The sequence below is a fragment of the Canis lupus genome, chromosome 29 (assembly GCF_048164855.1).
Source record: "Canis lupus baileyi chromosome 29, mCanLup2.hap1, whole genome shotgun sequence".
In the NCBI taxonomy this organism is placed as follows: Eukaryota; Metazoa; Chordata; class Mammalia; order Carnivora; family Canidae; genus Canis; species Canis lupus.
The window spans coordinates 5,064,191-5,091,495 of NC_132866.1; the positions used below are offsets into that span (position 1 = coordinate 5,064,191).

The window sequence follows — 27,305 nt, forward strand, 5'->3', positions numbered from 1 at the left end:
TACACTGCTGTTCCAGTGACTGTTTTGACTTCAAAGTATAACTGATACAGTGATAAGATGAAGCATAGCTACGAAAGGTAAAAGAACATTCGCTCAAAGACACTCTTTAGTCAGCCTAGATGTATTATCTGCTTGATGGTAACAGTTAACACTTCTAGTCAGGATCTGTCCCGTGAGAGGGTTCCACGAATACCACAAAAGGAGTGGAAGGGACGGTGACGCTCTGGACGCAGGTACCTGCTGTTGCTCGGGGCCAGGTAAGTGCCAGGAGAGCATGCCAGTGGTTAATGACATTCTCAATTAGGGCCATCGTGTCTAAATAGCACCGAGTAATTTATAGAAACACTAACTTCTAACATGTGCCCTTGAACAACACTCAAGTTCCTATCTAAATAATGAACCTGGGCAGGTTGTTGCTTTGGGGCATCCAGCAGAATTAGATTTGAATCTAGGCTTCATCACTTCCTAGCTGTGTGACCTTGGAGAAATTACCATAAGTCTCTGTTCTTTATCTATGAAAATAATTTAACAATATCCAGTTCATGGTTGTCCTGCGAGGAGAAAAAGAGACATTGCGTAGTGTACCCAGCACTGCAGATGAACAACCAAAGTGACCTGTCACCGTCAGAGAAGTTCTACGGAAGAGCATCCCGCTGTCTTCTCTCTCCCCCTCTCCCTATCCCACCTTCAGGTCTATGAAGCTCAGGTGCATATGGATGGCAGGCAGGAATACCTCTACCAGAAGGTGCTGTGCCAGACCTCAGGCCTCCCCGCGGTGGCCGCCCAAACGCAGAGAGGCCTTGTGTGCGTGGGGGCAGACGGCCGTGGAAGGGAGGGCCGTCAATGGTCCTGATACCCGCAAAGTAGATTAGCAGAGCAGACACGGAAATCTGAAAGCAAGTTTTATCCCTTCTTGACCTAATTCTGGTCCAAGGTATCATTCTTTGGCCTGGCACATCACCTGCTGGATGAGGAGCAGCTGCCCTTGGCAAGCTCAGATGGATACCGGTGTTCCCAGAAAGGATTCAGAAAAGCCCCTTAGCCTTTTCCTCGTGCAGAGGCGGTCAGAGTTGGACAAGGAAAAAGCCCTGGAGACCTGTCAACCCCACCAACAAAACACAGTCCACGCGCTCCTCAATCAGCAATGAGGGGCAGTTACTGACTTAATGGGGGGGGAAGGGGGAAGCCTCTGGGTCTGATCAGGGGTGCTAAAGGGAGGAAGGGAGCGAGCCAGAGGCACATGTCCCCTCTTCACTATCTCTAAATACTACTGCCCCTGTTGTACGATGCGTGAAAGGAAACCCAGAGCCACCTTTGTTCTCTTGACAAATAAAACCATTCCATTTTCTACAGATAAATCAGATTCACAATGATGCATAATAGAAAACCAGGGATTTCAACTAATCTTGTGTGATGCTCAGTTTTTCCAAACCAAATTGTATTCCAGGCCAATAAACCCATCTCTAGTCGCTCATCATGGAAGGAAAAGAAATTTGGGGTGGGGAAGAGTCCCCCGGAGCATGGACCAGCACTTCAGAAACACAGCTCCGCTGCCCACCAGGAGGAAACACAGCTTTGTTGCCAGGACAATGGAAGAGCCACAGGCATGGGGCTTCACACAGAGGGAGACTCTTTTGCTCAGAAAGTCAGTCCAGAAAGCGGAGAGTAAATGCTTGAGCAGAATATGACAAAGGAAGTGATTCAGAAGGGCTTCTCTCAAGTCTTCTAGGCAAAAGATGAGGTCTGGCTGGAGCCCCTTTGAGCAGGATGTCTTGTTCTTGAAAGAGAAAAGAGGAGCGTCCAGGTGTGACTGATCTCTCCTCGAGGCCCAGGCCGCCCTGAGTTACCTCTCCTTTGTAGGGGTTGAGTGCAGCCGATCTGTTACCACAGCTTCTGAACGGGAGGATGTAACCCACCATCACAGACACCGGCGCACCTGACAGTCACTCAGAACAGTCAAGGACAAGGGAGGGAAACCCCGTCCAGAGAGAACGCCATGATGGCGGCCTGCGAGAGTCAGGCAGGTGCTCAGTGGCAGCCTCCCGACGAGGAAAGTTCTAGTCCAGAGCTGGACAAAAAGTCTCACCTATCGCAGCAGTGTGTGTACAGGCACCCTCTTTTCTCCCACCTTGGGTTTTGGAGATAAAGTGGCTTCAGCCATTTTATCAAATCAGCAACAAAGCAAGCGAACTGCACTGACTGGTAGGCCGGTTCCTTTGCAAGGATACATGACCGGGGAGCACATGCGTGGATGCTGCAAGGGCAGTGAGGAGGCCCAGACAGAAAGGACGCGTGCCAAAAAGAACGCCTCAGTGAACCTTCCCATACGAACAAGGTGTGCAACCACCGAGTTCAACATCAGACAACCCAGCACCAGGTGGGGTGGTGGGGCCCAGGGCAGGGGTAACCACCATACTGACGTGTTACTTTTTCTGCATTCTCGCGCCTCGTTGAAATGGCATCTTAGCACGTACACTCTCGGGTCTGGCTGCTTCTGCAGCATGTTTGTGAACGGCATTCGTGTTGCTGCACGCATCAGCCACCGGTTCTGTCCCTTGCTGTGTGGTACTCCATCCACTGCATGAGGAAACCCGGAAATTCTTATCCATTCTACTGCTCATAGATACCTGAGTTATTTCCAGTTTGGAACTCAGGGGGGCAAAACTGTTACCAACATCATCATCCATCTCTGATTTGCATATTCTTGTCTTTTTTAAGGTGGAAATTGAGACCTCCGGTGACTCAACTCAACAGCAGGGCTGGCATCTGGTAATTCTCTGCACGAGAAGGCAAAAGGAGAGAGGCTCGGCTAGGCTTTTAGCCATCTCTCTTGTACGTTCTTGTCTCTTATTTTTTGGGGGCTTCTGCTTTCAGAAGACCCTACTTAAAGAGTAGCTATTTGTCCCTTCACAAGCCCATCTTTTTCAGCAAAAATCAGAAGCAAAATGCAAGGAACCAATTTTTACCTAATCGAGTCCTAAAATGAACCTACTCTCTGCCACCTTTAACTCTTCTGCAGAAACGGAACATCACAATTAATCCTAGACCCTAAAAACATGCACCAGTCTTGTCTGCAAAAAAAAAAAAAAAAAAAAAAAAAAATTCAATAGTGGTAATGCAGCGGGGCATCTTCAGGCAGGAAGATGGCATTCACGAATCCCCTGTCTCCCTGGTCAGCCCCTCACAGTGTCTGCTTTCAAGATGAGAACGTGACAATCCATCAGCCTCACCCATGTGGACTATCCCACCATAGGCAAAGTGAAACAAGTTTTTGCCAGTGTTTACGCTTGTGATGTGAAGATTTGCAATTAGGTGATACGGTAAACAAAAGGCTTCCTACTTCAAAAAAGGAGGAGGATACCAATGACCTGGATTAACTGAAAAACTAAGAGTCTAGGAAACCACTGAACACCCAGAGATAGTCTTGATAATACTAAGAAGTTCATTAAACTCTCCTCTTCACATAAGTGGGTTTTCTAACCTGCCACTTACAGTTTTTCTTCCTACTTACACATCATGTGTATCTCAAATAACACTGTCCCTGGAGCCACTGTCTTGCCAGCTAACACTGCCCCCCATGGCTCTGTTCTGTCCTGCTGTGCATGCATTTGTGTTTATCTGTTTTTAATCCGGGTCCCTAAAAACATAGCTGCCCATTACTACCAGCACAATCCCAGTATTTCCCGGCAGTTTTATTTACAGTGACATGTTTAAGGGATGGAAGGCAGATTTCGATTTTATGGATTAGCAATAAAGCAAGATTTACAGAAAGCTCCCCAGACCACTGGGAGAAATACTGGGCCTGCCGTAGCAACAGTACCTCCCCAGGGGATGTATCTTGGAGCGGTCCATGGCAAGGATCCCTTTCACCTGGCTTCAAATGTCCCCAAGTCCTACACATCCCCAACATCAGGTCCCTTCCAGCCGGAACAGGGGGTACAGGTCTTCAGGCTGCTTGCACATGTGTTGGCATACACCAGCTCTCATGAGCACCGTGGGTCAGCCAGAGAAGTAAATAGTCTGAAAAAACAGACTCGGGGATCTGGAGGTAGAAAAGCATCGAAGAAAGTAGACAGAGTTTAGAGACCCAGGTTCAGGGCTCCCTTCCTGTGCACATCTGGATGCCAGAGGACTGCCGACTTGTGTCCCAAAGGAGGCTGCGAGGTAAGAGGGGAAAGGAGGAGGTCTTAGGATGCTTTTCCTCTGGAGCGATTGGACGCAATGCCCCAAGCACCACGTACAGACAAATAAAGCGTTACATATAAAGTAACGTATGTAGAACAGAACATACTAGGCATCGTGCTAGGTTCACTTCAGCTCGGTGAACAAGAAACTAGCAATGGTGAGGTCCCAGGCACGGGGCTGGTGGTGAGGCCGGGGCTCCGGGATGTGCTGGCAGAGAGAGGTGTGTGCACCTGCAGCTCTGTCTGAAGGACTGGTGACGGTGCTTATCCTCTCCTCCCCCTTAATCACCCCCCAAAGCATGTGGCTGCCCTTGGATCCACCATTTCTCTGCCCTTCCTTGGGAAACAGACGCACTCATGAGTGTGGCCGCTTTCAAATATGTTCAAGAAGAGTGAACTCGGAGCCCCAAGCCTGAGAAAATTCAGGGAGCCCGCTGTGGCCGGCTGGCTGCTTAGTCTCAGGCCCGAGCACCAGGGTCAGCCAGGACTCAGGGAGGCCCGGGGGCCCAGCTGCTGTGAGCTCACTCAGAAGACCCACTAGTACCCATTGGTGGATCGGGTGGATTGGGCGAGGGGGTGGGGTATAGCTCCCCGTGCATCCCAGATCTCTTCCTCCCCAAGTGCGCTCAACTGTGCCCTGCAAGGAAAAGGACACCTACCCCGGTGGCGTCTGCAGGTGGGTGGTGTGAGCGACAGGGAGGGAGGGGGTCTGATGGGGAGCGGAGCTGGCGCCCGGCTCGGGAGTGCTCCGATGCCAGCGGGCGGCCGACCCAGGGGGCACTCCCACGTCGGTGCTCAGCCCTCCCGGCGGGCCTGCCTGCCAGCCTCCCCTGGGCGAGGCCGCCCCCGGCTGGGGCTCCGCACACGAGCACGCGCCCGGCCCTGGGCCGCGCCGAGCAAGCCGCAGGTGAGGGGCGCCGCCTCCGCCCCGCGCCCCGCGCCCCCGCCCCCGCCCCCGCCCCCCGCGCTCCAGGATTCCAGAGCCCTCGGCCGGCCGCAAGCGGGCCACGGTGCCCGGCGACCCCGGCGCCCCCTCCCTGCAGCTGCTCGGGAGGCGGCCCCGGGGTAGACTCAACAAGTTCCCGGGCCGCGCAGCGCCGCCTGCAGCCCAGGAACCCCGAGGACGCGCCGCGGTGCAGCCCCGCGCGCAGGCGGCGGCCGCCGGCGGCTCCTTCCACCGCCTCCTCCGGCTCGGGCTCGGGCTCGGGCTCGGGCTGGGCTCGGGCTGGGCTCGGGCTGGCTCGGCGGGCGGGGGCCCCCCTCCCCGGAGCGCCCACCCCCGCCCCGCCCCGCCCCCGCCCGCCCCGCGGGGCCCGGGGCTCCGCCCGCCTCGCCGCCAGCCGGGCGCACGGGCGGCGGGCGCGCGTCTCGGGCGCCCTGTCCTCGGCCGCCGGGCTCCGCGGAGTAGCGGGGCCCCGGGGGCGGCTGCAAGGACTTCCCCCGCCCCCTCCCCCCGCCCCCGCCCCCGCCCCCGCCCGGCTCGCCGGAGACAATCGCAGTAAATGAGGACATCGGAGGAGCGCGGAGCCGGGGGGCCGTGGCTGGCGGAGTCCCCGGGGCCGGCGGAGCTGCCTCCCCGCGCGCGCCGCTGAGCCGGGCCGCCCGGACGCGAGCTGCGGCGCGGGGGCCGGCGGGGGCCGGCGGGGGCCGGGCCGGCGGCGGTGGAGGGGGCGGGCGGCGGGCGGCGGGCGGCGGGCGCGCAGCCGGCCGGGTCCCGGGGGCCGAGCCTTCCTCCGCGCGAGCCCGGCGAGCCTCGCCGCGGATGCCCTGCCCGGAGCGCTCCGCGCCGCGCCAGGCTCGCCCGGGTCCGCGGAGAGACATGCCCGAGCCCGACGCTGCACCGACCTCGACTTCCCTGTGAGCAGCCGGAGGTAAGCGCAGCCCCGCGCGCCCTGCTCCGCGCCCCGGCGCCTCCGCACTCGGCCGCTCGGACGGGCGCCCACCCGGGCCGGGAGCTCCCGCGCGCCCCCGGACGCGGCTTCGCCGGGGACCCCGCGGCTCCGGGGCCGGGAGCGCACCGCGCGGCGGGCGACGTTATGCAACCGCAGCTGGCGCGGCCGGGTCGCCGAGGGGCGTCCGGCAACTTTGGCGACGGCCTGGGAGGAGCGGGAGCGGGGCCGCCGGTCTACGCCGCGGGCTCTAGGCAAACGCCACAGCCCCGGGAGCGCCCGGGAGCGCCGGGAGCCCGGGAGCCCCAGAGCCCCAGAGCCCCGGCCGGGCGGACCCCGGGCACCGCGGGCGGCCGCGGCTCCGGAACGTGGCGAGCTGCTTAAGTGTCTTGCAAACTAGAGCGAACTGGCAAGTACGGATGGTTAACTTCGGGGGGCAGGGCGGGGAGGGGGGTAAGTCCGGGCAGAGGGGCCGCAAGCAGCCGCGAAGGCAGGTGCCCACGTGAAATAACGCGTTTCCCCCCCGTGGCGCCCGGGCTCGCTCCGGTTGGCACTTTCCCGGGGCTGCGGGCCGGGCCCCCGGGTGCGTGGCACCCCGTGTCAGGCCGGGACAGGCGTGGGAACCCGACCAGTGCTGCAGAGGGAGCGAGCGAGCCTGCCCGAGGGCGAGGGCAGGAGGGAGGAGGGTGCCCGCGGGCCGGCCCCCCGGCCGGGGCAGCGCCTGGAGCCCAAAGTCAAGAGCGTCTTGCTGAGAGTCTGCGTCTTGCTGCTTCATGCTCAGGGTTCCCAGCATCACTGGGATGAAAGAACCTGTCCCTGTGACCTCAGCATTCTACTACCCAGAAATATGCCACAGGGAGATGGAGCTAGCAATAAGGGGATGCCAGGAGTGGGGGAGGAGAGGCGCCTCTGGAGTCAGTAGGGGAGACAATCCGTGCATCTGGCTCGTCTACAGGGCAGGGCTTCCGCCCTGACCCCTTTGCCGCTGCAGGTCTGTGCCTGGGGGGCTGGAAGCCCTGTTGGGCCCCTGAGCCAGAGGCGGCAATGAAGCACTTTAATTTGACCTTGTCTTGCTTAGGCGCTTACATTCTGCAGAAGCAGCCCGAGGGGAGCTGGCAGGAGTGGGAAGGAACTTTGGGCTAGCCTTGCCTTGGCCAGGAAGCCACGCTATCATTTCACAGGACTACAGCTCGGACTAGCAGAGAGGGTGGAGGTCAGTGCACTCGGAGGTTTTCCCTTGCACAGGGACTTGCTAGGGGTTACCTTTCCATTTGCCGGTGGGGGACTGTCAAGGTTACAGGGATGGGGACTTGACTGAAAAATACCACCCAAATCACCTGACCGGGGCCATTCCCAGGCAGTCCTGCACTGTAGGAAAATGCTCTAACGTTATTATTAAGCTTATGCTACAGATGGAGCAGAAAGTAACCACCATTTCACTTTGCGGAGGCGGCAAGTGCCGGTTTTTACTATTCACATTGTGCTATTTATTGCATTCATATCCTGTTGAATGTTACTTTCCAAAGAAAAGTTCATATTTATCTTTGCCATTTTTTTTTGCAAGAAAGATTAGCAAATGGGCACAGGCAGCTCAAAGGAAAAATGGAAGCCCTGCCATCTGCATGCCTCACCAGATATTAATAATTTACTACCCATGTTTACTACTTACATTAGATGGCACTGCTACTCATGATGGTTTTATTAGAGGCGCATTTGGATAAAAAATGTCTAGCACGGCTATCACTAATTGCATGATTTTGCATAAATTATGTTAGCTACAGAGAGTTTGTGCTTTTCTTCACGAAATTCATCATTTCCTTAAAGAGAGGAGGAGTCCGTTTAATTTCCTTAGCTAAAGGAAAGACCTCCACTTAAAGGCAGGATGCCCTTGAAACTCCAAGTATGCCTTTAAACTTACTACAGTTGTCACACCTTCATTTTTCATTATTGTGATTAAGACTTGGAGCTTTTACTTAAACCAGGCCCCTTCTCCTGTTGAGAAGCACAGCTACTGGTTAAGAAATTAGCTAAAGAGGCAAAAGCTGGAAAGAGAGCTTTTCAAAGAGCCCGATGGAGAGTTGGATCCTCTCATTCCTCTGTTTACTTGGGGGCTTCTCTGTTCTGCCACAGTTGTCTTCCCCCCCCACCCCCCATGGCAGGATAGAGAATTTTTGTCATTTCTCCCTCTGTAGAGGAAAAGGCAATTTAAATAAGCACATAAGTGAAAGGCTTGTGCACGAAAAGGCATCAGTCTACCAGGAAGACTCCTACACATTGAAATAAGCAGTGAGAAAATAAAAACGATTCTCAGAACTAACAGCTGATCACAGCCGAGCAGCTGGACAGATGCGTTCACTTAGCTAGACATTTGTATTCTCCTGGCTGCTCTAACCCATGGCTGTCTCATTTAGAGCGACAACTACCGAACTCACTTGTATGAGGAGCAGATTAGTTACTGTTGGGGACAGGCTGCTTCTCGGGGAATAAGGATAAAGAAATCACGGCTAGATCACAAAGCGATGGTCTATGGACCAGCATCCAGGTGGAAAGGCAGGGGCAGGGGCAGTGGGAATATTTTATTCTAGAGCCCTCGGACCAGCCATCCAGACACCTGAGCAGGTGTGTGTCAAGGTTACTGCATAACCAGCCAGTGGTTAACCAAAAAAATAAAATAAAATATATTTTTTTTTAAAAGCATGCCTGTTTGAGGCAAACCACAGCCATCTGGGTAAAGTGAGGTTATTGGAGCTCCCCAGACAACACTGGCCGCTTTCTTTTAAACAATTCCTTCATAAATGTGAAGAACCCTTCCCTACCATAATTCCACTGAGACCTTTGTTTCCAGCCCAAAATTAGCTGACATAATTTATGAGGCAGATCCTTTTCAGTCTCCTCACATATTTGATTTTAATATTTCATAACATTATGGAGTGACTTCAATATTTTAAAGGAAAATTTAATATGATTGATATTACATGACAACACTTTTATTACCATGAAATTCGCATACAAACATTTGGATAAGTCTTTCTCCAATATGTGAGCTATCCCATAGCATGAATATAGTAAAACATCATCATTTTTAATCCATTTGATTTAAAAGTTAATGTATCTTAATATATTAAGGAGAGTCTAGAGGGACTGATACCAAGTTGTGGGGACCCTGCCGGGATTCATACAAACAAGTTGTGAAGCTCTCATGTTAAACAGTAAACCACACCAAGTACAGGTTCAAACCTCTCGACCACATATGATAATGTCTCTGCTTCGGATCCGGAGGCACTAAAGTGTCTCCAAGCAACCAAGAATCTTACCTATCAGAATAAGAGAAACCATAACTTCAGAGACATCTCCTAGTTCCAAATTCAATTCCTGATATAAACTCATTCAGAGGCTCCTCTACCATAAGTCATCAGGATATTCAGTGTGGGTGTGAGTCATATGCACTTCAGACATCATTCATACCATAATGAATGAGTTGAGGGACTCTGAGGTATACAAAGATATTATCCAGAGACGAACCGCTGATCTAAATAAAAACAAAACCCTCTAACCTGATAGCTCCCCGTCTTCCTGCTGAGGGCAGAGTCTCAAACTCATATTGGGACAGTGAAAAAATTAAGTTGAATACAGAAAAGCAGATATTAGGGACAAGAAGGAAATCATGTTTCCACAGTAAAAACCTTTTTGCTAATACCATATTTCAAAGGAATTTGGAAAGAACTATCTCCAAAGTCATTCTTCATGAGTATTGCTTGTATAGGGTATTGATCAGATTATCCAGAATACTCTACATCCACAGCACTCTCTTTACCATGTCATCTTGCTGTCGGGGAAGCTTGAGCAAGATCAGAGAGGGGATCACGTGGACACGTTGTCTGTTCACCTGAGTTACGCTATTAGAGCTATGACCGGGCCCAAGAAATTTTTTTAAAAATAGTCACAGCATGGCAAAATGCTAATCAAAGTTTGTGTTAACATTTACTATGGGAAATTCCAATTCAAACCTTAATAATCTAGCCCTGGGCATAAAATGAAATGCAGTAAACTACAGCATACGAGAGATGTGAGGAGGAGGCTGTGGGCTGCCACAAATGAAAGTGGTTCTCCCCTCAGAACTCCAGAGGGAAAGAGCAGAGAGGGGAGGCTCATGGCCTGGGGCCCTGCTAAGGAGCCACCATGGAGATGTGTCACACTCACACTCAACCTTAATGGAACTGACCGGTCTTTGTTCGTGTTTCTAGGTCATTCCAGTGGTGATGTGGGTCCCTCCACACTGGTTGTTCCCCGGGAAGCATCCTGTGTATGTCAACTTCTCATTTCTCTAGCTTTTGCTTCTGTCCTTCATGGTTAGACTAAAGACCTCAAATCAGCTGTAATGTACTTTCATAGTAAGCAATTTTCATGTCCTGGGAAATGTAGTGGAACTATCAAATCTGGGTTCTGAACATGGGCAAACATAGGGAAAGTAGACTGACATGAAAATGGTTTTGTCCACCAAGGACTGCTTGTCCATGGAAACGTACTGAGCAACAGCAGCAGTGGCCAAGGCAGCGTGTGAGTGTCAAGAAACCAAGTGACAGGTCCTCGAGAAGCTCCAGTCCGGGAGGACGAGAGGAGGTGGGAGGTAGAATCAGGATAGGATAGACAGCACCCTTGGAGGTTCCCAAGAAAAAGTGATGCCCTGCCCAGGATGAAGGTTGAGACTGGACTCCTAAGCCCAGCATGTGCAAATCCTGGAGCTGAGCCCACTCGCCGGGTGGTGAGAGCAAGAGATTTGTATGGGAAGAGTGAGATGTGACACTGGGAAAAGGTGGAAGAGTGGGGATCAGAGAGTGAAGCAGGACTGTGAAGCCAGCTTGAGGAAGAACCAGCAAGACAGGAGGCGCTGCCTGGCTATGGGGGACCCCTGAATACTTGGAACAATAATATGCATTTCCAGAAGACTGCGTCTTGTTAGCTAGAGATAAACCAGAGACGAGGACCTGGAGACCAGTTGAGAGGGTGTAATAGGTGACGACTAAATGATATCAAGGGTAACTGGTGGCACTAGGGAACAATGTAAGGGGGCAGCTGCGAGAGAAACATCCTGCATGGCACATCTTTGTAACATGGCAACATGAAGAAGGGATTAAAGATGGGAACCGGGTGGTGGGTAATCTAAGTGAAAACAGAGAATCTCTGTCAAGGAACCAGCAGGTTTGGGGGAAACGATGCGATTGCCATTAGAAAGTTGATTTTGAGTTTCCAACCAGGAGTACTATTTTAAAAAATAGGTTTTTCACCATCTTTTACTTCTTAAAACTAACAGGAGAAATACTTTCAAAGCAGAGAACAATGGGCCAAGGATTCAACACACAAAGAAACTCTTAAAGGACTAAGAATAGTACTAAAAACAGATGCTTAATAAATATTTAATGAGGCTATTAGTAATAAACCTAGTCAATGATTTTGCTAGAAATTCAGGGAATCCAGATTGGACATTAATTTTTCTCTTTGACTTCCAGTTGTACCTTTTTTGTAGTAGAAATTAAAAGGAAACACATAAGGTGGTAGAAAGGAAGCCTGCTTCTCGAAATGGATGGTTCTTACATGTGGCCGCACAGTGTTTAGGAAAGAAGAAGGTATCAAAGATTTGGGTTTTTCTACCACCAAACTCAGCCTTAGAGTCTTCCTTGGTAAAAATTCAGTTGGGTAGAAGTTGAGTTTCTAAAGAAAAAAGGTGTTTGCATTTAATGGCTTAGTATTGGGATAAAAGAAACAAGGAAAAATTAGAGATTCTAACTTGCCTCCATCAGACAGATTCGGTGCACTTATACCCCAAATGCTGACATTTTTGGTTGGAAGGAATTTTCACTGGAGCTTTACCAAAATACACTGGGTCACCTCGAGATGACCGGAAGACATGTGTCTGCCTCTCGGCCTTGACCTCACAACTCCATCTGACATCACGACATCAACTCCACTGATCTTTGGGGCAGGCTCATCAATTTATCACTTCTTGTTTACCAGCACCAGAATGGTGTTTAAAGACTTGCTCTTTTTCTTTTTTCTTTGTTGAAATCACATGGTGCAAATGACCAGTTTCCTGCTAATCGTGCCCATGAGACTCACAGAGCTCTGAAAAGTGTGGACAGGAATCATTCCCCAGAAAAGTTGGTGCCACATGCTTGACATTGAAGAAATGGCCGAAACAAAGAAGTTCCTCGACTTTCAAACCATAGCTTTCATTTGGCTTTTCTGGTCATTGCAAAGCCCAATGGTAACTACTTTTCTCAATCACTCACTGTCTGTGTTTGTTTTAATGTTAGTTGTCAGCACGGTGGCTTCAGAGACGTGCTTCCCAGCCTTGCTTAAGTCGCTTTGTTCTTGCTATTAATATTGGTCTCCACAGATGAAGTTAACTCCCCTTTAAGTGTATCCCCACTTTCTTGTGTCTGTCAGATTTGCTGGTGTTCCAAAAATACCCAAGGTGAGGCTGAATGATGGAATTTATCACGTGGTTGGAACACTGGGTCTCGTAACACCCAGTCTTACTGGGCAGGGCAGACGTGCTACTCCACGGTGCAGGGTCAGGTGATGAGTGAGTGGTAGAGAAAGGACTCTCATCCAGGGCTCCAGGCTCCCAGTTCACACCTAACGATCATTAAATTCTACATCGAAGCATTAGCATAGTTCTAAGTCTAGCCCCAAAGAGTCCGTGAGAATGACCAATGGCGTACCCAGCTTGAAGCAGAAAACCGGGACAACTGTATACTTTTAATCAGCCATCCAAGGTTGTAACCCTCCAGCTGGTTTTCAAGCATGTTTCTGTCGAGGAACAGATGGTATCCAGTGTCATCCACATACTAGAACATGCTCTCAGTGTGCCTGTCCTTGCCAGCCTCACCAGGACCGTATACGGAAGGTTTTCACGGCACCGACCTACTGTGCCCGCGTCACAGCCTGGAGCGGTGAGAGCAGTGTCCGAGCCACACTGCCTGCATCTGCACTCCCAGTACTGTGCCAGCGCTGTCTGTGTGGCCATGGGCGCTGATTCGCCCGCCTATCCATGCCTCGATTGCACCCCCTTTACAAAATAAGGCACCCCCTCCTTCAGAGGGTGTTTGGAGAACGCGATGCAAGAACATAAAGTGTGAAATGGCACCGAAGCTCTGCCAAGCACCACAGAAGCATCAGCTCCCACTCCACCTTCACTCCCCCAGACTGTGTAGCGAGCCCCGGATTCTGGGCCGGAACTCAAGACCAGGCAGGCGGTCTCTACACCGCAGTTCTTAAGGATCAGGTGAGACTGCGTAGCCAGGAACCGCTACGTCCCGAAAAGCCTACGGAGTGTGACAATGCCAAGCAGGCAAGCCTGAGGACACGCCACCTCACCAATTCACAAAGTTCTACGTGGAAAACCCAAAAGTAAATCACCCTCTGAAAAGTCTGGCAATGTTCCTAGTTAACTCAGATCTCTGGTTCTGAAGAGCTGCCCCCAGCCACGGAATTCCTAGGAAAAGGCCGAACTGTGGATGTTTTGCATCCCCAGCCAGAAACAGCAGAAGAACAAAGGTGTGAAGGTGCCCTGCTATTTCGGGTCTTCCTGCTATTCACCTGCCAGGGAACGCTTTATTTGGACTCTGCCATTCAATCATCTGTCCACACGGCAAAAAAGGAAAGCAAAACAAAATAATACAAAAAAAAAAAAAAAAAAAAAACCTAACAAAACACCTTGTATTTTAAACCCTGACAATGACTGGTCACTAGGGATGTGAACCTGTCCCCACGGCTGCCCCACAAGCAAGGCCACGGAAAGGTTCACATGCCGGCTGCGGCCTGGGCCGTGTTGGTGATCGGCCCAACACCTGGCTGAGCCCCAAGTTCATTCTAGACAAAATGGAAGGGGCTGGCGCTCCTTGCTCCCCGGGGGCATCCCTCACTCTTCCCTTCGTTCAATAAATATTTATGGGCACTTTATGTGCCACATGTTGCCCTGTGCTTTAGCAATAAAGCAGGAAAGAGAAGAGGAGGAGGGGTGGCCTTGTGGATCTTCGGAAAGGATGCATTAGTACGTGGATCTCTGCCGCCCCGTCTCCATGGCTCCATCCCCAGGAACTCTGAGTGACCTGGACTAGGGTGGGGATTAATACACGTTTTCTACAAAAGCTGGGCTCAGGGGTAGAAGCCTTCAGGAAGAGCATGTCTCCCTCCAGTCTCTTCTCCTACATAACTGGAAATGCCCTATAAGAAAACAAAAGAAACCAAAACTCCTAAAAAGGTTCCACCTCTCGAACACCTATGCTCCCGCCCACAGCTTCAAGTAGGCCAAGCCTAGAAGGGTCACTTGAGGTTTTGGAAAGATTTACGGTTTCCTTTTAAAAACTACCTTTAGGATCCCCATGTACCCAGAGCCCCGCTTCCTCATTGTCACGACTGCTCACTCAACAGTGGTGCCAACTTCTTTCTCTTCATGACCCTTCACCATCCATTCCCGTGCCCTTTCACTCCCTTTTCCCGCATCCCTTGTCAAGGAAGGGACCACCCAACCCAAGAAGATAAAGGAGAGATGAACAAGGAGAAGCAGAATGCAGAAAAAGGAACTTAAAATAGGATTATTCATTAAATTTAATGCTTGCACGGACTGTGTTAGGGGCTTCAGGGAGCACGCAGCCTTATGATGTCCTGCCCCGGAGGCCTGTCCTAGCGCCGATGAGCTGGCCCGCTCCACTCTAGATAGGAGGATAGGGGGCTGCTCCAGGGGGCCCTAGAGAACCAAAAGCTGACAGCAAAGGCTCTGAGTAAGTAACAGCAGGCAGGATGGGACGCGGCGTGGTGGGACCAACTTTCCTGAGGACCACCCTTCCTCTCCTGTGTCTCTCTCTCTGGGCAGTTCCCACCCTACCCTTCCCCTCCTGTCGTCTGGCTCTTCCTACTTCTCCGCTCCCCTCTTACCTCCTCTCCACGTTCATCGTGAACAAAATGTGGTGTAGAATTCCATTTCTAAGTATTGATATTATTTATTGAGAATAATTGTATATAGCATGTACTCCATTCAAAGTAAGGAGAAACGAAAGTTATTTCATTCAAAAGCTCTGTGCCGAACACCCCCTTCTCAAGTAACCGGACTCACAGGTGCGCTGGAGACCCTCCATGGATCCCCACCCCGCAGGTCCGTGGCTCCTTCTCTAGAGCAAAAACCCAGAGTCCAATGAGAAGGCCGAGATTAGCAAAGATTCCACACTTTACAATGCTTTAGTCATCCCAAGCTCTTGAAGTTTTTGAATTAAATTCTGAACGAATTTTGCTACTACCACATCCCGCTCTTGAGCACAGAGCTGGATGATGTAAGAACTAATGGACTGGCACTCCCCAGCAAGTCCTATTTACTACAACGCAGATGTCATGAGGACCCCACTGTACTGCATGACTGCATATAACACACAGTTCGGCCTTGAACAACGTGGGTTTGAACTGTGCGAGTCCTTTTATAAGCGAGTTTTGGGTTTTTCTTTTTCAGTACTATAAATGTATTTTTTTTTCTTTCTTGATACCATTTTCCTTAGCTTACTTTAAGAATACAGTATGTAATATATACAACATGCAAAATGTGCTAATCAACATCATGTTATCAGTAAGGCTTCCGGTCAACAAAAGGCTATTGGTAGTTATGTCTTTTTTAAAAAATATATTTATTTATTCATAAGAGACACAGAGACATAGGCAGTAGAGAGACAAGCAGGCTCCATGCAAGGCCTGACGTGGGACTCAATCCCGAGACTCCAGGCTCACGCCCTGGGCTGAAGGGAGGTGCTCAACCACTGAGCCACCCAGAAGTCCTGGTAGTTAGGTCTTGAGGGAGTTAAAAGTTAGATGCAGGGAATCCCTGGGTGGTTCAGCGGTTTAGCGCCTGCCTTTGGCCCAAGGCATGATCCCGGGGTCCCGGGATTAAATCCCGCATCAGGCTCCCTCCAGGCAGCCTGTTTCTCCCTCTGCCTGTGTCTCGGCCTCTCTGTGTGTCTCTCATGAATAAATAAATAAAATATTAAAAAATAAATAAATAAAAGTTAGATGCAGATTTTTGACTCTGCAGGGTTTGGCATCTCTATGCTTCGTGTGGTTCATGGGTCACCTACATACACCATTTCTGAACCATATACTCATTTTTCTGAGTGTATGGGTCATCTCTTTCTCTTCCGTAAGCAAAGAAGAAAATTTAAGGTAATCCTGAATACACTCAAACTCAAGATAGTTATGCCATGATTCAGAAGATCAGAATCTCCAGACATGGTTTTACTTATTAGCCTCAGAAAACCGTATGCCTCTCTCCCTTCCACTCATCTAATTCCTACCCAAATTTCAGAAAACAGCCATGTTCCATCCAGTCTGAAAATCGAGGCAACACAGAAAGAATCCTTGGCAGCCACCAATATAATATGGTAGACCCATCGTCAGCCTTCTGGAAATACCATGGGTGAGGCCCCAGCTGTGAGGATCCTGTAACATGGATCATTATATTCTTACACCAATTAGCAAATATCAAAACTGACTGAGTTAGGGGGAAAGAGGTGCTTCCAGGGACCTCGTCTATAATCACTTTATTTGTGTAAGGAGAGAACTGATACATATCAAAGAAGAGTGACTCATGCTTCAGGCCTGCTCTTCCGAGTCCCCCGGGGAGGCACGGATGCATGCCTTTGCTCAGGACTGTGCCTCCTTCTCCTGCGTGCCCAGCACCTGGTACGGTGCCAGGTCACCCCAGACAGGCAGGTGCTGTTCCCCATGCAGGGAAGGCAGCACGAGGACTGGAGCAGACAGAGAAGGGAGGGGTAGACCTGGACCATCACAGAGACATCACCTGGGGAGGGGAGGCTGGGGGCACAGTCCTAGAACACGAACCACGGGAACCGAAGACACAAAGCAGGGAGAGACCATGGCGTGTTCTAGAGACAGAACAGAAACTTGAAGCCTGGATGAGCAGGACCTGCAGGAGGGGAGGATGGAGAGCTGAGGGCAGGGGACGTGAGAACGCCAAGGTCAGGATGGGAGCAGTGGGAACAGGAAGGAAAAAGCCAATGGGTAAAGCAACAGAAAGGAAAAACAAAAATTCCTGAGACCTGGAGAAGACTGGCTTCAAAGACTTAAGCCAGAGAATGAATCAGGCTGAGAGCATTGCCACCACTTGCCAGGGTGCCCTCACAACAGAGCGCCGGGGACTCGCCACCATCCTAAGATGGGGCATGGGGCTTTTGGCCCCATTGCAAGCCAAGTTCAGTCCTGCATGTAATAGTGGGTGCCCCTGATCCACGCGCGGCCGAGGGGGGCATAGCAGCTATGTTTCTGGGTACAGTCTGGTCCACCTCAGGGTCACACATAGGTCATGGCCCATGGCCTCTTGTTAGGATTTTGTACATAGGCTCTTGGGGCTGTCATTGCTCTACGTTTTGCTGCCCACTTAGAAGCAGAAGCTGATTACAAGAAATGCTCATTTCTCCCTTTCTTTCTTGGCTTAGCTACCTCCATAGGTAAACTCAAGACCTAGCAAACTCTATAGTTTGGCTGGACCAGGGAAACACAGGAGATGCACTACAGAGAAAAATACAAGGGGTGGGGGGGGGATTCCTGTTTTGATGGTAATAGATGGGCACTCACACTGTCTTGCCAGTAAGACAGATCGCATCTTCAGCTCTAAATCATTTCATCTGCAGTGATTGGTTACTTCCACGCAGAAATCCTGCCCTGGGTGTTCCCAAATGGTATCCTGAGATTCAGCTTCGAGAAACAGCAGGGAAAACATATACTCTTTTGACATAGTTATTTTTTGGAAAAATCAATGTAATAATTTTAGCTCAAGGATAGATCATGAGTGGAAAACATGCCATTTAGTAAAATAATAATAATAATAATAATAATACATAAGGATTCATCATCATTGATAAGACAGAACCATCCCAAAGTTCATTCCATGATGTACATGTTTTCACTTGAGATTCCCGCAAAGTCTAAGCAAAGGAGGCCACCTCTTCCAAATCCTACCAACTCCAACCTCCTGGTCTTGGGCTCCAAACTACCAGCTGGTTGCTGCTTGATAGCCCAGAACCACACAGGCAATAGAGCGGGCCGGACCTGTGCTACAATAGTCTATGCCTACCTAAGAGCTACATTCAAAGCCAGAGCCCTTACATTTAACACCTTGCCCAGTTGTCCTGCTTGCTGGTGAGAAAAGAGGAGCAGGGAAATTAGTTCCTTATACTAATCTTATATATGATTTTGATGGGTTGCTGGAACCAGTTTTTCTGGACTCTCTTTGGACATTATTAGTTAGCAAAGCTAACTGCTGCAAATAAAAGCCGTTCTCTACGCTGATGTAGCATCTCACTTGGAGGAGGCATTTTCCCTAGTTGGTTTTCGCCGACATCATAAAATTTTGCTAATTCATTTCTACTAATTGAGATTCCACTTGGACAGAGGATAAGCAAAGGTTAACATCAGTGTAAGCTAAAGATCAGAGAACCACGTAGTGAAGCAAATGAAGGAGGATGGTTTGCTCCTCCTTGGACGAGGACCATTTCTTGGTTTCTCTAAAACCTCAATGCCAAACCCCAAGCATCCGTGTATGACATGGATGGTTCCCTTCCTCTCATTAGGTGGTCCCCCACTCATCAGAAGCAGTCCAGTGTGAGTCTGTGTGGCAAAAGCAATTTGCACCATGTGGCTGAAGTGATCGACGGTACGTTTTCTGTTGCTGGCGATGTGTTTTCGGAAATCACAGATACGCATGAACCGGGGCCTCCCCCTAAGCTGGTTTCCATCTGCGTGAAGCCTGCATCGGAGCTGCACGAGGGCCCCTTTCCGCTACTTCTGACTGGACGCTCATCAGTTCTTAATGCTGGAGGCCTTACTGCCGTCTCCCACAAATCAAGGGAAGGGGGCATGGCTGGGCCCCGATTCCTCCCACACCGCGGAGACCTGGGGCAGCCTCCTCCTTAAGCGCTCCATCTCGGAGGGGTGTGTGTTTTCATTTCGTTACCCCATTTCAGTCCTCTCGAATCAATGACCTTTGAAGAAGTGAACAAATGTCTGGAAAAATATCATTTCAGTGTATTAAAGGAAATTAAACGGGATAATGAATCTAACCAAGGCACAGTCCAAAATCTATAGCAGTTAGCTTTGCCCCTAGGAAGGGAGGACTTCCATTTTGGAAGAATCAATGGGCGCCTATGAAATAGGCCTTCAAAGTTTAACTCTTTCACGACACAAATGAGTTCACTGCAGGGGTGGGATGCGGCCTTTTCCTTTCCCTCCGGGAAGTTGAGTGTTAAAAGAAGGGTAGGTTCACTGGCCCCCCTCCCCCGTCCTGACTAGCCTAATGCTCAGGCATTCCCTCAGCATATGGAATAAAATGCTGACCCAATTAATCTTGAATTCCAGCCAGCATCTGTGACTCCAAGGTGTCTCAACAGCGGGAAAGCCACTAGAAAAACCAATAATATCATACAGTCCCCTTCCAGACTCATCAGATTGCTTGCCTAGCTCTTTCTGCTATCTCCGCTGTCAGATGGGACACTAGGGGGTGTCCTGGCAAGCCAGGGCACTCACCAGCCCCCACGGTCGGTCCGCCGCGCCAGGCCACAGACAGCCCCGCATGGGGCCCTAGCAGAAACCTCTCGGGAGCACAGACACGTTAGGAATGGGGCTAATCTGGTGGAGAGTCTCCTGTCAGCTGCTGAGATTCCAGTTGGCTTCAGAAAATAAATGCAGAGGATACGTCAAATCCATTTTTATTTCTAATTAAAACAGATGGCAGGTCTCCTCCCAGCAGCAAGCTTGCTCATGTATTGACATATTTGCGACTAAACACCCCTTCTCCTAACCTACCCGCGCACACCCGTGTACATGTGTACGTGCGAAGACACGCTCGGCATCTGCATCTGTGCTACACGCGCAGGCACCACCAATCCTCTGAAATTCATTTTCTTTCTTTATTCAGAGCATCCTCAAAACAGTAAAAGATGACCTTTGGGAGACTGCGCGTACCCAAATCTAATCATTTCTGGGTTTTTCTTCTTCTGATCCCAGTGTTTATACTTTCCAGCTGCCCGGTCCTGTCATCCTGCCTAAGGTGTGGACCCACTTTGCCCTGTGGTTTTTTTAATTGGCAAATAATGATAATGCAGCTCCCCCAACAAAAAGCGGAATGCAGAATGGAAAGTAGATCTCCCCAAATGCACTCTCTTAAAACCACAGTGATGATGACCATGTTTGTTCATTTTCTTCCAGCACAATTTGGTAGATGGCTTCCTTTCACTTAACATGATTTCATAAGTGTTTTTCTAGGATACTAAGTAATCTTTATAATTATCATTCTAATGGCCACACTGAGTGGACGTACACCACCATTTACTTAACCGTTTACCTATTGTTAGGCTTTTAGTTGCTTCCATTTTCCACTCTTTGAAGCTGGAATGAACATTTTTATATAAGCTATTAATTTAAAGCAGCACACAGATGAGTCTCCATCACTAATCTAAAAATACAAGGTTTATATATTTACAACTCACATTTGATTATGCACTTTAATTTGAGGGTAATTAAGACATTTACATTCCGAACAGCTCCTCGACATCGAGCTCTCCCCGAGCCAGACGGGCTCAACCGTGACTCGCCGTATTCACCTCAAGACGGCACAGTCCGATGAATTCCAAAACACCATTTTCTTATGAAAAATAAACTTGATGAACTCCCGCTGCTGGGAGCCAAGAGATTAACTCCAAGAACCAGAGCCCACGGTCCTCGGAGGTGACATGGCCAGGGCGAGCCAGCACAGAACATGCCCATGTGGCTTCCCGAGGAGTCCAGCCCTCCGGGCAGCCCCCACCACGTCTGTGCCCAGGGACAGGTGCGCTCCTGGGACCCACCTGGAGCTTCTCTGCACAACTTGCACCCGGAGACCCTGTGACAGGCCGAGGAAATTACTCAGACAAGTTCCAGCCTTTGGATGCTTTCTGAGGTTCACTGCAGGGCACTTCCTTCAGGCTTACAGGTTTCCCTGGGCAGGGCAGTGGTTCAGTGCCTTGGGATTTAGAGGGATCCAGGCAGGGGCCCTCAAAGGGCAGGACTCCCAGCAAATTACCAAAAAAAAACAAAAAAACAAAAAAAAATTTGAGGTTCAATTTCTCAATCTGTAGTTTGAGGACAGCAATAATGCGTCCCCTGTGAGGCTGCCCTGAGGGTCAAGGAGGAGATGCAAGTGCCCTGCAGACAGTGCTGGCATTTGATAAGAGAAGTGCACGCGGACTGCGCGTTGACATCACACCGTAACGCGTGCACACTAATCGCTGAATGAATGAGTGCAGGCACGACGGATGAATGAAGTGTGCCACAAGGTATGACCGGCGGGATGTCTTCTGTTAGAACGCCCATATTTCCTTTCCTGACAAAAACATTTCCTTAATGATCTCTACCAGCCCGCATCCCCCCGCCCCATGAACAGTAAGTGAACGCCCTGGAAAGGGGTAACCATTTCATATGAAAAGTAATTCTTAACGTCCAGGAAAATTGCATTCTAAAGCTTTAGAAAACGCCACCCAGGCATCAAAAGGTGCACAGATCTCCATCTGAAGTCCAAATAAGTCAACTATTAAGAATCCTTTGATGTCTTACTTATCAGTGGGATGAGGACAATTCAATTTCTACCACTTTAAAACCGAATTCACCAACAAACTACCCTGAGGAAAAAAGAAAAAAAAAATCCCCAAGTACCACCATGATTTTTACTAATAGGAAAATGATTTTTATATACTTAGCAACTCCCTGTAAAACTGAGAAGAGCTTAGAATTGCTTTATTATTATTATTATTTTGCCACTGGCAATTAATTTTTCGGATTTGTTTTATTAGGTTGATGGTTGGGTCCAAGATTCAGAATATCTTTCCAAACCAGCAGACTGATGTAAGAAAATTATTTCAGTGCAGTTCCTGGCAAATCGCGGTGATGAATAGCATGGTAGGACAAACTTATTCAGACACACATTTTTCAGGAGTGGCAGGGAAAAGGCTGAAAAATCACTAGTAAATTGCTTTTTGTAAAAATGCTCTCCCTTTCAAATTTTCCCTAGTAGGAAGGTCTTCTGCAGAATGATGGCACAATATAGTGTGACAGAGCTGGACAACAAAGAGGCAGTTCAAGAGTGATTATGAGATAGGAGGGTTGAGATTTAATTTTCTCATTATCCCCCCCAACACACCCACGTGCCTTCCCCACACCAAGTCCACTTTAACCTGTTGGGGTAAGTGTCTGTAAAAGATCTATATTACCTGCCTTCAGCAGCCATGCTCTACCCTCCCCACTCTCCAGAATCTAGTTCTCCCAACACAGCGCCAGGAGATGATGCGGCTCCTTTCCATTCCTTCCCTTTACAGGTCTCTCCAAAACTGCCGGGAGGCCTCCAGCTATCCTCAGCACCTAGTAAAGCTCCAGAAGCCAAAGAAGGCTTATGCTCGGTCTTCTCCAGACTTCCTAGGAGATGGACCGTTTTGGGTAATTCCTTAGTCAGAGGACACACAGATGCAGAATGTGGCACGAGGACGTGGCTCCCTCCTGGCTCAGCACAGAGCTGGGCCTTTTCCAGATGAGCCCTTGAGAACAGGCACCTTCTAGATCATCCATGCCCCCGGGTGTCAGGACACTGCCATCTGTTCCTGGTCATTCACTCTGCTCTCCTATGCCCGTCCCTTTCAGGGACACACTCCAGCACCCACGATGAACGGTCTGGTGTAGTGGTTCTTACCCAGGGGTGGCTGTGCTCTGCCACCCCCCAGAGCCCTTTGGCAATGTCTGGAGACCTTTCTAGCTGCATACTGAGAGGCTGCTCCTTCCATCTAGTGGGTAGGAGCTGGGATGCTGCTCGACATTTCTGCGTGCACAGGAGAACAGTCACCCAGCCTAAATGCCCGGAGCGCCAAGGCTGACAAACCCTGGCCCTCTGACTTACACCAAATTCTGCAGAGCGGATTTCTGCTGTCCTCCAACATGACTGCCAGTTCATCGTCATGGCATAAGTGATGAAATAATTAAGTTTTCTCTAAGCCTTTTTGTTCAGGGAGTCTAGTGGAGACCTGCAGAGTGCCAGGGCCACGCTGGTTTGTGATGCAGAGGCCAATTTAACAGAGTGTCCAGACTGCAGGGAGAGGCAGTTCTAGAACAAAGTCTCACATGAGGACTCTGGGCTTCTCCCCACTTCTTTTCCTTCACCAGACCACCATGCCCATTGGCCCGCAATCCTAACCCAATAAGAACTAAGAGTAGAGGGAGGTGTCCTGCCTGTGTTGGACATTTGACATCATGATAAACAGCATGACCTCAGGCATCTGGGAGATAAGGATCCGGCTCCTGCCTGTATGTCCTACTTACTGTGTGACATTAACAAATGACATAACCTCTCTGATCCCCACTTTGCTCCTTCAAATGGGCCGCACGGCACGGAAGGTGTTAGGTATAGTCTTCATACGTCAGCGGAGCTCCTGGCGGCCCACTCACTCACTGACTTCTAGAGCGGCTGTGACGACTCACCCAGTTCCCTGGTCATTTCTGGAGAAGCGACCCTGGAGGTTTCAGTCCTGGGTTCACAGGCTCCTCCCACGACAGACCAAAGGGCCTGTCAACAGGTGGACCAGGCAGTGCGCCCAGGGCTGGTTCTCATTCTGCTAGCTCGTGTCCATGACCCTGCCTCTCTGCACACGGTGCTCCAACGCCAGGCCCCTGCACACCCCAGTTCCCCCCATCTATTTTCTTCTCAAACACAAACTCACAAACAACATAACTATATTTTCTTCCTTTAAGTTCAGCCCGCAAGAAAATTCTTCCACGTGCGATGAGCAGCTGTGAATCTGCCTGATAAAGTGAAGGCATTTACCCCACTGGTATTCCCCAGAGGGATCGTCGGCCACCTGCACCTTTTTAGATGCATTTAATAATTCAGCCCAAGATGAATTTGCATGATTAACATAAAGCCTTGTGATTTTATTTTCTTTCAGGATTTAAATACTGAAACAACCACCATTGTTTTCATTTTCAGAGGTTGTGATCAAAACACAAAACTTGATTCTAGAATGAATAATTTCTTTTAAAGAAAAAAAAAGTATTTTCAAATACCACTCTCCCCAGAATCAAAGAAAAGAGTTGCTAACGCTGTCCTTGTAGACGCAGGGAAACCCAGTGTTCTTCTCTAGGGCTAGTGTTAACCCATTAGAGGCAAGCCACAGCGCAAAGACTCATCCTTTCTGGTCTCCCCATAGAGCAGGATGCCGTGTCGTCCCATGGCATCCATAGCGGCTAAGACAAATAGATTCATTTGAGTCCCTCGTGTAGGGCTCTCCACATTTATCTGATCAGGACTTCGAATCTCCAATAAGAAAACAGCAATTCTCTTGGATTCCAATAATAGATTAATCACGTCATCCTCAAAAACTAGTAAAAACCCAAACCGAGTAAGATGCATTTGGAAAACCATCTGCCTATGAAGTGGGGACGTGTATGTGAAATGATAATTTGCAAAGCGGAAAGAGGCAGCATCGTTGGGCTTCTTGATGAATATAGTAAAACAGGTTTGTCTAATGGGGAAACATGCATTACTATCAAAAGAAACGAGTGTATCCCACATGGAAAAGCAAGCAGGCTTTAATATCTGAGAAGCATTTCAAGCTGTGCCTGCCAGCAATTCTCCGCCTGTCTGATTTTCCTTAACATAAAGGCCAGCCTCACCTGTTTAAAAAATAATTAGGAAGCAGGCGGTAGTCCCGTTCGCTGGAAGTCGGTGCGGCGCGTGTGTTCGCGTGTGTGTTTCTGTGTCCCTGACGTCTGTGTTGCTGTTTCTGAACGCAGGAATCATGGTCAGTAAGGAAACCAGCAAATGCGTACTCACGACGTCCGAGGGTGAAGTGGAACCTGCCGCCTGCCTGGCCCTGGAGATGAAGTATGCCCTGGATCCCAACCGGCAGATTAAAAAACGGAATAAAGCCCTACAGGTGCGGTTTAAGGATATCTGCGAGGCGCAGAATGAGCAGCGGGACGCGCAGCTCCCGGCGGGGCCGCCGGGCGACAGGCGGGAGGCCAAGCCCGCGTCCTCCAGGGCGGCCTACCGCAAGTACATGACCGTGCCCGCTCGCAGGTCCATCCCCAATGTCACCAAGAGCACGGGCGTGCAGACCTCGCCGGACCTCAAAAAGTGCTACCAGACCTTCCCTCTGGACCGCAAGAAAGGGAACCTCAAGGGCATCCCGGCGGCGGACGCCTTTAAAAGTCAAAACAACGGGTTCGGGCCGGACGCCAAGGACCAGCGCGAGGAGGGCCCCGGGGAGGCCGGCCGGCCGTGGGGAGGCGGCCGGGTGCCCAAGGCAGCGGCCCCGGTGGCCCACTCGGACGAGCACGTGGACGCGCTGGAGCGGCCGGCCGCGGTCAACTGTGCGGAGCCGGGCGGTGGCCCTGCCGAGGCCAGCTGCCCAGACGGGGCCCTGCCCGACGCCCCGGGGCCCGAGCCCGCGCTGCCCGGGAAGCCGAGGCCCGGCCGCGCGACGCCGGACACCGACGAGGCCGCTCCGGCGGCCCACGGGACGCTGTTTAAGACGGAGGTGGCCGCCGTGTACGCGCCTGCCCCCGGGCCCCGGGGCCCCGAGGCCGCCTGGTCAAACCCCGGCGCCCCGGGCGAGCGGCCCCTCTGCCCGGCGGCCGAGCAGGAGCCCAGGAGGGCCGCGCGCCTCGACGGGCTCCGGGCCGCCCCGGGCCCCACGGCCGCCTGCTCGCCCCCGACGCAGTGCCTGTCCCCCGAATGTAGTGAGCAGCCCCCGCAGACTCGAGCCCCGCCGGGGGAGGAGAGCCAGCTTTGCCCCCCGGCCGCCGCGGCGGGCGAAGAATGCCGACAAATCGTGCCTCACACGGAGGTGGTCGACCTGAAAGCACAGCTGCAGGTGATGGAGGACCTGATCAGTTCCAGCCAGGAAACCATCAAAGTGCTCTTGGGGGTCATTCAGGAGTTGGAGAAAGGAGAAGCCCACCGGGAAGGGTATGTATGCCCACGTTTCTCGTGAAGCTGTGCGGGCTCACCCCCCGCAGGGGCCCCATGTAGCCTCCAGTGCCCAGACCCGTAGCCAGAGCAGTGCCAGCATGCGGACAGGTGATAGTCCGAGGACAGCGCAAGCTCAGAGGGGGGGGCCTGGGTTATTTTGTGAGGCTAGGACTTCACTGTATACTCGCCGTGAAGACGTACTTGGTGCTTGGCATTCATCTGCCTGGCCTGGAATTTAAATCCTATACCTCTGTTTTGAATGAATGAAACGACGGGTCTTAACTTTGGATGTCCTAGGACAAAAGGTTTATTAGGATATGGATGAGGTATAACAGGTACACCAGTCCAAAAGGGCTAAATGAGAGAACCACTCGCCTCTTAGGAATCCTATGACAGAAGAAAAAAAGAATTGAAATGGCATCTGCAAAGCAAATGCTGACTTGGTTATATTAAATCATTAGAGTAACATTGATATTCAGGACTGTACAAGGCCTCACACAATAGAGGGTATGTTTCTCTGTCCCGATGTGGAGCTCCTAGAAGCAATGCTTAGCCTTAGGCAAGCCCTGTCTGTGTGATTAGGAGACTGTGCCTTTCCCCCTATGAGTTGTCTTCTGTGTGCAGCTGGGCTAGAGAGGGAATCATACCCAGTTGGCGGCCAAGACCACCCAGCATTGATAACAGAGTGCTGAGTTTTGTTTTCCATCTTTTGAACTTGGAAATTGTGCGGCAGCAAATTTAAAGGCAGCTGACCTAACAGTAAGGATGGTGGCCGTGAGCCCCCTAGCTAGAAGGACCCGGCAGTGTGCTTCACGGAAACAAATATGCCAGCAGTGCTCTAGTGCCACGCTTCTCGAGAAACATTGCCCATGGCTTCTGGCCTTCATCTTGACTGCCAGGTTTTCTGTTTCCCATTTCCCCTCGGCACAGTCTGGACTCCCTGCAGCCTGTGGTCTGGAGGGGGGTTCTGAGGCATGTGGTTAGTTAGTTGTGCTTAGTTCCCACCCTGGGGACCTCTACCCCTGGTTATGTGAGCTAGAAGCCAGCATGAAGGGAAGCCAAGAAATGCATCACCGGGGCAGCAGATCACCGATGCACAGTTTCCTCAGGAGGATTTTTGTGCTTTGGTTGTACCGTGTTTGGTGTTTGCGTATGGCAAACAAGGGGGAGGAAACGGTCTCTACGGCC

At 50.7% G+C, this 27,305-nt stretch overlaps 2 protein-coding genes across 9 annotated transcripts in view; one reads left to right on the plus strand and one right to left on the minus strand.

The window, feature by feature from the left end:
• DOCK1 (dedicator of cytokinesis 1) overlaps positions 1–27,305 on the minus strand; it is a 493,838-nt gene that overhangs the window by 230,972 nt on the left and 235,561 nt on the right. The window lies entirely within an intron of this gene.
• Positions 5,906–27,305, plus strand: part of INSYN2A (inhibitory synaptic factor 2A) — a 58,568-nt gene continuing 37,168 nt past the window's right edge. For 4 of the 7 annotated variants that reach the window (XM_072804888.1, XM_072804892.1, XM_072804894.1 and 1 more), the window contains exons 1-3: positions 6,238–6,486; positions 7,152–7,286; positions 24,938–26,114. In XM_072804888.1, coding sequence (XP_072660989.1) covers positions 24,943–26,114 — 1,172 coding nt within the window. In that variant the 5' untranslated portion in view covers positions 6,238–6,486; positions 7,152–7,286; positions 24,938–24,942. Of the gene's footprint in view, positions 6,056–6,237; positions 6,487–7,151; positions 7,287–22,111; positions 22,344–22,476; positions 22,595–24,937; positions 26,115–27,305 lie in introns of those variants that run through there. The other 3 variants (XM_072804890.1, XM_072804889.1, XM_072804891.1) reach the window with 3 other exon arrangements.